This window comes from Ovis canadensis, chromosome 3, assembly GCF_042477335.2.
Source record: "Ovis canadensis isolate MfBH-ARS-UI-01 breed Bighorn chromosome 3, ARS-UI_OviCan_v2, whole genome shotgun sequence".
Classification (NCBI taxonomy): domain Eukaryota; kingdom Metazoa; phylum Chordata; class Mammalia; order Artiodactyla; family Bovidae; genus Ovis; species Ovis canadensis.
This window is the reverse complement of record NC_091247.1, coordinates 140,116,648-140,128,802: the sequence shown is the minus strand read 5'-3', so window position 1 is coordinate 140,128,802 and position 12,155 is coordinate 140,116,648. Positions and strand designations below refer to the sequence as shown.

Genomic DNA, 12,155 nt, shown 5'->3' with positions numbered 1-12,155 from the left:
GCCAGAATATTGGCATGGGTAGCCTTTCCCTTCTCCAGGTGATCTTCCCAACCTAGGGATCGAACCCAGGTCTCCTGCATTGCAGGCAGATTCTTTACCAGCTGAGCCACAAGGGAAGCAAGGTGTTAGTTAAAACGTACACAAATCAACACTACCTTTCTCAATGAAATGTACATTTTCAAGGATATTTGTGTCAATTGGTAAAGGAAAGGAGAATGGGCTCTGGAGATCAGGGATGAAAGAGATAAACCAAATAAAGTAAAGTAAAACAAGAGAGAGAGCTCATACAGTCTTATAATTGGACTGATATAAGCAGAGGAATATGACTTTCTCCATTTTCTACACCCGAGGCCCAAAACCAATTCATTAAACTTGATATTTAATAGTAATTTAACTTAAAGACTGGTTTAACAATACTTCATTATTAATTTAATAAATATAAATAAACAGCTTACATAATCAAATGAATTCATTTAGATATCAACACAGTTTAAATATTTCATATTTAATTTACCACAACAAACTAAACCAGTAAACTTTCTATATCATAATTTTCGTACCCTTAATTAGCAATTCTTTATACTTTAATTTCTCCAGAACCTCAAAAAATAGATCCGGGTGACCCCTGGAACCCCCATCTCTGCTCCAGCCCCTGTTTAGTGAGATGTCATCACTAGCACCCTCTTACACCACCACCCCCTCACCAAGATCCCGCTCCACCAAGGAAGAAGGGACTTTTTGAGAGTGAGTTTGGGGACGTTGTAGCCCTTCCACCATCGGATCGGATTCTGAGACAGCCAGTCCCCCCTTAAGGCGCAAGGTGAGTGCGTCGGGGGAGATGGGGTGCTTATTCCCAGAACCGCCTCCTCGGGGGCGGAGCTGCCCTGACTCGGGCCCCGCCCACTCTGGGCAGGCTTTGGGGGCGGGTCTCTGTCATCTTGGACAGGAGAGCGCCGGCTCCGCCCTGCTCCCCCCGCCACCGCCTCCCCGCAACTAACCCGGCTTGATCCAGCTCAGCTCCGAGGTGTTACAGGCAGCTTTTTCCGTTAAGTCGAGCCATCTGTTACCAGCGTTGCTTCCTGGGGCGGATAGTCCACCTCGAGACACTCCAGAGACTCGGTGAGTGTGCTCCCAGGAGTCTGGGGGCTGCTGCGGGCTCCAGGCTGGGCCCCAGCAGTGACTGCCTGCTAGGGACCCTGCGAACCCCAGGTAAGGTCCCATGGGAAAGAGAAGACTGCCCCTCTCCTTGAATCTCACTAGGATCCTCATTTAATAGTGAAGGACTCCTGTCCTCTTAAGACTCTTGCAACTCTCTGCCAGGGGTTTGTCCTCTCTCCAAGAAGAATGGGACAGGAGACTCCAGCAAGAAAAAGCTCTCCCCAGGGCCAGGGGGGCAGTCACAACTGCTGGGATCCCTCCTGGGGTCCAGGGAGACACTGTTCCCCTCATCTTGTGTTATAGATGCGAACTGCGTGAGAAGAAGCCAATCACCTTCTTGGCTCCAAGATGGAAGACCAGGAGCCGACCTGGCAGAAGGGAGGGCTGGACACGTCAGAGGCCCCATCCTGCCTGGGCAGTGAGGCCTCTACCCCAAGCTGCACACTGGGGGCCCTGTACTGGGCCTGTGTCCGCAATGACCCTGCCCAGCTGCAAGCCATGCTGGATGATGGGGTCTCCCCAGAGGAAGCCACCCAGGTGGATGGCAACGGGAGGGTGAGCCACCCCAGGGGGCTTTGCAGGGCAGCAAGGGCGCTGTGAGCTTCAGGGTCAGCACCCATCACCTGGGTCCTCAGGAGGGAGTGGGTAAGAGTGGGTCTTCCCGGGGCCTGGGACATCTCTGAGACAGTTGTGGGTTAGAGGACACAGGGCCCCCAAGGAGCTCCTGGAGGAAACCACAGGGGCTGAGCTGCCCCTCCTCCAGACAGGCCTCATGGTCGCCTGCTACCATGGTTTCCAAAGTGTGGTGGCCCTGCTCAGCCGCTGTCCTTTCCTGGATGTGAACCAGCAGGACAAAGAAGGGGACACAGCCCTCATGCTGGCTGCCCAAGCAGGTGAGAGGCTGCTAACCCCATCCTTAATCAGTACCCCTGCTCCAGACCCGACCATAGCCCCGCACTGTCTGCAATGACGTTCTCACACCCCAGATGCTGCCTTGTTGGGTGGAGGGTGGGTTTGGGGCTTTGTCATCCCTTTCTTGAGTAGCTAAGCTCAGCCCTTGGTGCCTTGTAGGCCACGTGTCTCTGGTGAGTCACCTGATCAACTACTATGCAGGCCTTGACCTGGAGCGCCGGGACCAGCGGGGACTGACCGCGCTGATGAAGGCCGCCATGCGGGATCGTTCGGAATGTGTCGCTGCCCTCCTCATGGCAGGTGCAGGATCAGTGGCCTCGAGTCCCTCCCCCATCCTTCCCCACCAGCGCTGCCTGCTGTCATAGTTGCAATGAGGAAAGAGATGGAAAAGGAAGATCAATCCAGGCTGACCTCCTGGAGTTGAGAGTGTGCTGGGGCTTCTGACAAAGGGTCCAGCTATTGAGAGCTCTATTTACACTGTGAATGATGGTCCCAGAAAAAAAAGCTTGGGAGGATAACTGGACCAGCTAGATAACCTAATACCAAAAAAAAGCTGGAGTCTGGAACCAGATTCTCGAGTTCTCATCCCGGCTCTGCCACCAGCTGAGTGACTGTGGGCAAACGGCTTCCCTCTGTGAACCTACCCAGTGTAACAAGAGTGATGGCCTTCTCTGGGCTGATTTCCAGCTCTGAGGAGCCAGAGTTCCAGGGATGCAGTGATGGACAGTTGAGACGTAGGGGCAGTGTAGAGTTGTCCTGGGGTGAAGTCCACATTGTCTGGGGATTCTCAGACCCTCATTACTCCATGATGTGGGTCTACCCTCTGTTGTTCACTTTGGGGAACCCCAGCCTCCAGCTTTTCCCTTCCCCATTGCATCAGACTGGGTTTGGGGTGAGAAGGGAGGAAGGTCTGCACCCCCTCCTTTGTTTCAGAGTGACAGCCACTCCCTGCTTCCCAGGATTAGGAGGGTGTGGTGGTGAAGGGAGGAACCAGGAGTGGGAACCAGCAGGATCCCCCCCACCTGCTCCAGGGGATGCAGCTTGACCCCCCCATCCTGGGCAACCTGCACACCATCCCTCTGGTCAGTGCCTTAGCTCAGGGGGTCTCTGTTCTACGCTAGGTTTGGAGATCCCCCCAGTAGGTCTCTCTGAAGTCTTTTCCCCTGGCTGGACTCCAATTTCTTCATCAGTCCTAAACCAGAAGTTGAATCTGGGGCTGGTACTGACCCTGGGCTGTAGCCACTGAGGATCCTCAGCTTCCAGCTGCAACAGGATGAGACACTAAGTCCTACTGCTGAAGAACCTGTCCTTCTGCAAGTCAGCAATTCCCTGTCCCACCCCGTGACACTCCTGTGCCCCCCACCCCCCAGGTGCTGACCTGACAGCAGTGGATCCCGTCCGGGGCAAGACCGCCCTGGAGTGGGCATTTCTGACAGACAGCTTCGACACGGTGCAGAGGATCCGGCAGCTGCTGCGGCGGCCCCAAGTGGAGCAGCTCAGCCAGCATTATCAGCCTGAGTGGCCAGCCTTGCCCGGGCTCGTGGCCCAGGCTCAGGCCGCCCCGTCTCTCCTGGAGCGACTGCAGGCCACCTTGACCCTCCCTTTTGTCCAGTCTCCTCAGGAAGGGGGTGTCCTGGACCACCTTGTGACCATCACGACCAGCCTGGCCAGTCCTTTCCTCACCACCGCCTGCCACACCCTGTGCCCTGAACAACCCCCTGCACTGGGAACCCGAAGGAAGTCTGTACCAGAGCTGCTAGGCACTGCCCCGCCCCCTCCCCCTGACCCCCAGCCCCCTCAGGAATTCCCCGGGCCCCGGGTCTTCATCCCCTACCAGAGCCCTCAGGGTGTGTTAAGCATGTGCCCTCAGTGGCTCCAGCCCAGGGATAGTACCAGCCCCAGGCCCCGAGCCCCCAAGATCCTCCTTTCCAAGGCACCGTCCACTGGCATTCAGTGGAAGCCAGAGTTCAGGTCTTCAGGGAACCGAAGGCTGTCCCTTCCTGTCTGGAGATACCAGGAGCTCAGGATGGAGAAGAGGAGACAGGAGGAGGCTGGATTGGCACAGACCCAGGGGAAGACCGGCTAGGCTGGGCTGGGAGCAGGTAACCAGGCCCCTCCCTTAGGCTCCTTTGCGCTCTAGAGGCCCTTCAGCCTTCCCATCGGCTTCTGAGTGGCTCTGTCTCTGGCTGTGCACAGGGTTATTCATACAGCATTGTTTGCAACAGTAAAAGAGTAGAAGCAACCTAAATGTTCATCAATAGGGGGCTGGCTAAACTGATTCTGAGTGTAAATACTGCGTAACCATATGATGATTCTATACAGTGGCAAAACAGGAGTAAGGAAGCTCTTTATATTCTGATGTGAAACTACCTTCAAGATGTATTACGTGAAAAAAAACAAAGGGTAGGACCATGTATATGGCATGGTATGATTTGTCAGAGCAAAATTAGCACCAAGGTAAACTTGACTAATACAGATATGTAGTGAGAACCAAGATTTTTTAACTACTTAATGAGCAAACCAGCAGGATGGATCAAAGGAAGAAATGAGGACTTCCCTTGTGGTCCAGTGATTTAAGAGTCTACATTCCCAATGTAAGAGGCCCACGTTTGATCCCTGGTCAGGGAACAAGATTCCATGTGCTGGGACAGCCAAACGAATAATACTAAAAAAATAAATTTAGAAAAGAAGGAAGAAATGAAAAATTATTATTGACAGGGGGAAAAGAAATGCTTGAATAAGATTGCAAAGTTAGATACAAAGAAATTAATTCCTACTTGGCAATAAAACCATAACTTTTTTTTCCTACCAGGCAAAAAGAATTGCTATTCATCAATCTTCTACAAGTTAACCTCTTTATAGAGTCTGCACACTAATCAATCAATAGCAAATCATATAGCAGTTACTTCCCCCGGCTGACCCATAGGTGGGGTTATTAGCCAATGGTCTAAAATTACTCTGAAAAGGGCACTTAGTGATTTTTTTGATGTGCCTTATTTGCAAGTTTTGGATATTTTTTATTAGCATATTTGTTGCATAAATATATTTGCTTACTTATATGCAATAATAAAAGCAAATACTTATAAGATGCTTATTAGATACATTAATACATTTAACACTCCCAATAATTTTATGAGGATTTTAGCTTTGAGGGCACAAGGCATGGAGAGGGTAAGGAACTGCAGGGTCACACAGCTAGAAACCAACAGAGATCAAGACTGAGGGCCAGTTATTCCAGTTGTGGGGGCCAGACTCTTAACACAAAACCATGCTGCCTCACTGGAACCCTCCTGGAAAGAGGCATGGCGGTTTGGAGGGGAAGAAAACTGAGCAGATGATCAAGGGTAGAAGGGAGACTTTTCACTGGTTTTTTTTTTTTTTTTTGAAACTTCAAGCTTCTTTGAAAAGTAAAGTTAATTTTTTTTCTAGCAGTTTTAGATTTGCAGAAAAATTGTGAAGGTTGTGCAGGTTTCCATATACCTCACACCCAGTATCATCTTTTATTGACTTAAGTATAGTATATTTGTTAATTAACGGGTGAATATGAATACATTACTATTAGTAAAGTCCATTATGCAGGTAACACCTGCATAACACCCTTATGGCAGAAAGTGAAGAGGAACTAAAAAGCCTCTTGATGAAAGTGAAAGAGGAGAGTGAAAAAGTTGGCTTAAAGCTCAACATTCAGAAAACTAAGATCATGGCATCTGGTCCCATCACTTCATGGGAAATAGATGGGGAAACAGTGGAAACAGTGTCAGACTTTTTTTTTGGGGGGGGGGCTCCAAAATCACTGCAGATGGTGACTGCAGCCATGAAATTAAAAGACACTTACTCCTTAGAAGAAAAGTTATGAGCAACCTAGATAGTATATTCAAAAGCAGAGACATTGCTTTGCCAACAAAGGTCCATCTAGTCAAGGCTGTGGTTTTTCCAGTGGTCATGTATGGATGTGAGAGTTGGACTGTGAAGAAAGCTGAGTGCCGAAGAATTGATGCTTTTGAACTGTGGTGTTGGAGAAGACTCTTGAGAGTCCCTTGGACTGCAAGGAGATCCAACCAGTCCATTCTGAAGGAGATCAGTCCTGGGTGTTCTTTGGAGGGACTGATGCTAAAGCTGAAACTCCAATACTCTGGCCACCTTACGTGAAGAGTTGACTCATTGGAAAAGACTCTGATGCTGGGAGGAATTGGGGGCAGGAGGAGAAGGGGACGACAGAGGATGAGATGGCTGGATGGCATCACCGACTCGATGGACGTGAGTCTGAGTGAACTCCGAGAGTTGGTGATGGACAGGGAGGCCTGGTATGCTGCGATTCATGGGGTCGCAAAGAGTCGGACACGACTGAGCGACTGAACTGAACTGAACTGAATTCTTAATTCAGGTTTCCTTAGTTTTTTCTGAACATCCTTTGTCTGTCTAGGATTCCTTCCATTTAGCCATCATGTTTCCAAAGATTCCTCTTGACTTTGACAGTTTTTCAGATTTTCCTTGTTTCTGATAACCTTGACAGTCTTGAGGATGCTTGGTGAGTATTTTGTAGGTGGTCCCTTAACTGGGATTTGTCTGAGGTTTTTCTGAATAGATCGGGTTGTGGGTTTTGGGGAAGAAGACCGCAGAGGTTATGTGCCATTCTCTTAACATTATGTCCAGGATACATACCCTGTTAGAAACACGACTTGATCACCTGGCTAAGGTGGTATTTGTTTCAGGTTCTCTACTGTACTGTTACTCGGCCCTGCCTTTCTATATTGTACTGTCATTATCTGAAGCCCACACTTAAGGAGTGGGGAAGTATACTGCATTCTCTTGGGGGTGGAATATCTACAAAAATTATTTGCAATTCTTCTGCACAAAATGTTTTGACTTTTTAGTCATGTATTACCAAATTTTGAAAGACTTAAAAATGAATCTGCTCTTGTGTCCATCAAAAGATGGATGAATAAAAATATGTTATGTATATATACATACGAGCACAATGGAACACCACTATGAAAAAAGAATAAAATTTTGGCATTTGCAACAACATGAATGGACTTGGAGGGTATTATGCTAAGTGAAATAAGTCAGAGGAAGACAAATGCTGTGTGAAAAATAAAAAATTAGTGAGCATAACAAATAAGAAATAGACTCACAGATAAAGAGGATAAACTGGTGGTAACCCAAGGGAAGAGGGAAGTGGGAGGGAAAAGATAAGGTTAGGCAATTAAGAGGTACAAACTACCATGTATAAAATAAAACTACAGGGAAATACTGTATAGCACAGGGAATATAGCCAATACTTTAAAATAACTATAAATGGAATATAACCTTTAACATTGTAAATCACTATTTATACAACTGAAATTTATATAATATTGTAGTCAATTATACCTCAAGTTATTTTTTAAACTTTATTTTAATTGGAGGCTGATTACTTTACAATATTGTAGTGGTTTTTGCCATACATTGACATAAATCAGCCATGGGTATACATGTGTATACCTCAATTTAAAATAAATAAAACACATTTGTTCTTTAAACAGAGGAAGACACACACCCATGCTGAGGTGACACCAACTGTTAGGGTTAGATTGTGATTTCTCCTAGAAACTGTGGTGGACCAGAGTGGATTCAAGGCTAACTTTGCCATTCCCTACCTGTGTGATCCTGAATAAGACACTTAAGTTTCTCTTACCTCTCTTTTTCTCATCTGTTAATTGGGGGCAAACAGGATTATTAGAAAGATGCATTAGCTAATAAAGGTAAAGAGGATCTATGTACTGTAAAGTGCTGCCAAGAGCTGAAGTGCTATGGAAGGGCCTTGGAGAACTGAGTTTGATTGAGTTGCTTCCAAGCCTCCAGAATGGAGCTAGAGTTCTTTCCTCCTCGACCACTGCTGCAATCAAAGCCCAAGAAGCCAGCCCTGGCACTGGGCATTGCAGCCAGGAGAGGAAACACGTGACAGGCTTGGAAGGGCATGGGGGTTACATGCTTCAGCCTAGGAGCTTGCCTTTGGGCTCTGGTAAGTTATGGGGACTTTCTAAGCCTCAAGACTCTCATATGTAGAGTGGAGGTAACATTAGCACGTGGGGCTGTTGTGGGGATTAGATGAACAAATGCAGCTGTCTGCACCATACGCCAAGTTGCTTTAGTCATGTCTGAGTCTTTGCAACCCCATGAACTGCAGCCCACCAGGTTCCTCTGTCCATGGGATTCTCGCGGCAAAAGCACTGGAGTAAGTTGCAAAGTTTTCTCTCCTGGGATCTTCCTCACCCAGGAGTCTCTAATGGCACCTGCACCGGCAGGTAGGTTCTTTACCACTAGTGCAACGTGGAAAGCCTGTGCCTGGCCTAATTCTTGCAACCTTCCTCTTTTACAGTTGAGGAAATTGAGGCAAGGTGAAGGTTAAGCTACTTGCCCAAGGTCACCAGCTGGTAAGTGGCTAAGTGGTACTTGGAGTTCAAGTCTGTGGGCTCTGGATCCCATGTCCCTTCCACTGTAGCACATGCCCCCACCCACAGCCCAGGCTCCCCGGCTCTCTTGAGACTCTCCCCCCGGCTTCTAACCGGTTTGAGTTTTACGAATGTGCAGCAGTGACCGTGGCATCCTCAGGGCCAGAGAACTATCCCCTGTGGCTCTCCCTCCCAGCTGGCTGGCCTGGGGTACATCTGGGCTGGGAGGTTCCATGGGCAGGCACTCACACCTGGGCCACAGGTCATACAACATTTTCCAGCAGAGGGAGCCTTTCCACCTTGAAGAATACCCACCTCTCCATCCCTGGCCATCTCCAGGGCAGCCAGAGTCCCAGGTCAAGCCATTTCTCTTTAATCCTCTAGCAGCTCCTGACAGCCCTTCAGGTCACCAGTGAGAAAAGCAGCCTAGTGGGTCATTCTACTTGTGCCGCCCTGAGTCAACCCCTCCACTAGCATCCCAGCTTCTCCACACCCTAGCCCGGCTCATGACGCTTCCCAACTGAGTCCCCGTCAGCAGAGGCCAAGGAGCCCAGGACAAGGCCCCTGGCGATAAAGAACACAGGCCACATCAGAGCCTCCCTGCTGCAACCCGCAGAACTGGGTTTGACTCCTGGCCTGGCCTCTTATCTCTGTGACCAGGTCCTCTCCAGCCTTGGTCTCCTCCTTTGTAACATCCAATGGTGATAATACCCAATTGCTACTTCCCAGGGCTGCTGTGCAGCCTAAACAGTGGGAGGCACGCCAGGCATAGAGCATGCCCTGGCTCACAGTCAGCACCTGGTAAACAGCAGCTTTTGTTACTGCACTTGGCGGCAATGGGTAAGGAAGTGGCCGAGGGGGCAGTTCCGTGGAGGGGGCCAGTGGATGTGTCCTTGGAACCCCATGGCTTCCCCTGCGAGTCTTGGATACTATTCTGGTGGCCCTTGAATGAGAACACACACTTCTCCCAGATGACCTTCTCAGATCTGCTCTCCCACACACAGTTCTGCAGCCTAAGCCCATTCCCAACACTGCAACAGGCATGGCCCACCAGCCTGGCAGACTGGCTCCTCCAGAGAGGACTGCAGGTTGACTATCCTCACTGGAATGTCAGCCAGGCTGTGGGGACTCCTGGGAAACCCTCCCCTCACTCCTGCAAAGGCAGAAACCATGTCTGTCTTCCTCACCCCTGGCTCTGTGCCTGACCCATACAGGTTCAGTGAATGTGTATAGGTTCCACCAAGGCCTGAGATGCTTGTTCTGTTGCTAAGTTGTATCTGACCCTTCTCTGGGATGCTCAGAGGTGCCGTTATCATCTCCCTCTTCTTTTCAGGGGCTGCCCTGGTTCCAGGAGTGGCAGTGCCCCTGGTTATTCCAGGAAACGGCCTAGGAGACCCCTGTTAGGTCAAGAGAAGGCAAGGGAGTGCATATATGTGGGGAGGACAGAAAGACAAGTTGGGGCTCATTGGTTTCTGTCCCACTTTTCCCCACCTGGGGCTCCTGGACAGGATTCCCTCCTCTCCAGCTGTCTTATTTTCCAAATGGTTGAAAACATCTTCTATGTATCATCCACCCCACCAGTCAACAGCCAGTCATGCTCTCTCTACCTCAGAGGGCCCATGGCTTCCCACGTTTAAGGAAGATACCACACTGAAGGGAGCAAGGCATGCAAGGCATGGGGTTGGATAGACTCTGCATCACTCGTAGTCGCACACGCAGCGTCACATGCGGACACACAGTCAGCCAGGGCCCACGGGGGCCTGTGGGCACACAGGCACAGAAATACACACAGGCCCATTGGTCCACAAACTCCTAGTCACACACAGAGAAGCCACCCACACAAGCACACATAAACACCCCTTCACACAGCTGCAAAACCCATCTGCTCACTGACAAAGGAAAAAATAAAGGCAGGGTCCCCCTACTCCCTGAGGTTCCTGGCCCACCCCTCCCCTTCTGATCCCCACTGCTCCCCAACACTGTGTGGTCCCCCAGCCACCTGGCTCCACACATGGCCTGTGTGACTGTGTTGGAGGCTGCAGAGTCTGTCTAACCGTGGGGAGCGGGAGTTGGGGGGTCGAGGGAGGTCCCAGCCTGACCCTCGAGTTCTCCCCACACACCTGGGTACCTTCCTCAACTGTGAAATCCATGGTCCTCTCAGGGGAAGGAGAGAGGTGGGCAGATGAAGCCTAAATCCAGCTGTATGGTTATTTCCTCCACACCAGTCTTGGCTAGCCCCCTCCCCTTCGTCCTACATCTGGGATCTGCCCTGGGGAACAAGGGGTAGAGCCTGCGGATGAGGGAGTCTTGGAGACAAGAGGTCGCTGGGAACCCTCAGTGCCAGGCCCCCTGGCGCTGGGAAGGGCAGCGTCTGGGCACGGATGCTGGAAGGGGTAGGAAAGGGGCAGGATTTGTGGCATTTCCCCTCCAGCTGGAAACAAAGGCAGATTCCTGTGTCCCGATCCAACAATCCGGTCCCACCCACCCAAGTGGCGGGAGCTGAAGGAAATCCCGCTGGCCTCTGGCCTCACCCAGCTACTCGGCGTCTCTTTCAAACAATCTCTCTCCCAGCCTCCGTGTACAAGGAGGACTCCCCCTTCTCCTAGAGACCCCCTCCTTGTACAAATACCAAGCCCTTAGCCCCTCAGACTCTCTCTTCCGGCAGCAAGGATCCCCTTAGTACCACTCAAGAGCCTGGCAGGCCCATTTCCCCTTGCTGGGCAACTCTGCCCACCCTCACTCCAGCAAACTCAGGCCCTGCTTCTGTTTAGAGTGGGCAAAAGCCTCGATGCCCTGGGAACTCCTGTGGCATACGAAACGCTCAGCCAGACCTGCAGGGCATCTTCATGTCCTGAGTTTCAAAGGAGCATCCTCCCAAACCAAAATCAGTGGACTCTTCTTCCCCTTTTCAGCTTTGCCATGCCAGGCAGCGTGTGAGATCACCGACTAGGGATCGACCCCACTTCCTCTGCGTTGGAAGCACGGAGTCTTAGCCCCTGGACCCCACATCTTCCTTTATTGTGGCAGAATCGTAGCTTCACTCTCCTGACGCACTGAAAAGTCAAGAGACACTGTGTGATACAAACAGAACAGGAACTAAAGGTATATTCGGCTTCCCCTGTGGCCCAGATGGTAAAAAATCCACCTCTAATGTGGGAGACTTAGGTTTGATCCCTGGAGGAGGGCATGGCAACCTCTCAGTATTCTTGCCTGGAGAATCTCCATGGACAGAGGAGTCTGGTGAGCTGCAGTCCATGGGGTTGCAAAGAGTTGGACACGACTGAGCGACTAAGCACAAAGGTATATTGTTAAATTTACAAAAAGAATGACATATGATCAATAATTAGAAGGAAGAGAACCTAAGTGACCTAATTCTGAAGCTTTAAAATCTAGAGTTAGCAGAGAGACAAATACTGCATGGGATCCCTTACATGTGGAATCTAAAAGCAAGTCAAACTCATAACAACTGAGAGTGGCAAAGTGATTGCCAGAGGCAGAGGGGTGGAGAAATGGAGAGAGGTTGGTAAAGGATACATACTTTCAGCTCTAAGGTGAATAAGGTCTGAGGATCTAATGTATAACATGGCAACTGTGACACCTAGGCCTCCTAAAACAGAGTTCCCTTACCAAGTTTATGATCAATCTCTTTAT

The 12,155-nt window shown here is 50.0% G+C and overlaps 1 protein-coding gene across 3 annotated transcripts in view; it reads left to right on the top strand.

Annotated features, from left to right (window-relative positions):
- ANKRD33 (ankyrin repeat domain 33) overlaps window positions 1-7,102 on the top strand; it is a 43,387-nt gene extending 36,285 nt beyond the window's left edge. Inside the window, exons 4-9 of one of the 3 annotated variants that reach the window (XM_069584342.1) lie at window positions 598-1,119; window positions 1,462-1,713; window positions 1,922-2,051; window positions 2,230-2,370; window positions 3,441-4,172; window positions 4,883-7,102. In XM_069584342.1, the coding sequence (XP_069440443.1) occupies window positions 1,507-1,713; window positions 1,922-2,051; window positions 2,230-2,370; window positions 3,441-4,156 (1,194 nt within the window). In that variant the 5' untranslated portion in view covers window positions 598-1,119; window positions 1,462-1,506 and the 3' untranslated portion in view covers window positions 4,157-4,172; window positions 4,883-7,102. Of the gene's footprint in view, window positions 1-597; window positions 1,120-1,461; window positions 1,714-1,921; window positions 2,052-2,229; window positions 2,371-3,440; window positions 4,842-4,882 lie in introns of those variants that run through there. The other 2 variants (XM_069584344.1, XM_069584341.1) reach the window with 2 other exon arrangements.
- The last annotated feature ends 5,053 nt before the right edge of the window (window positions 7,103-12,155 follow it).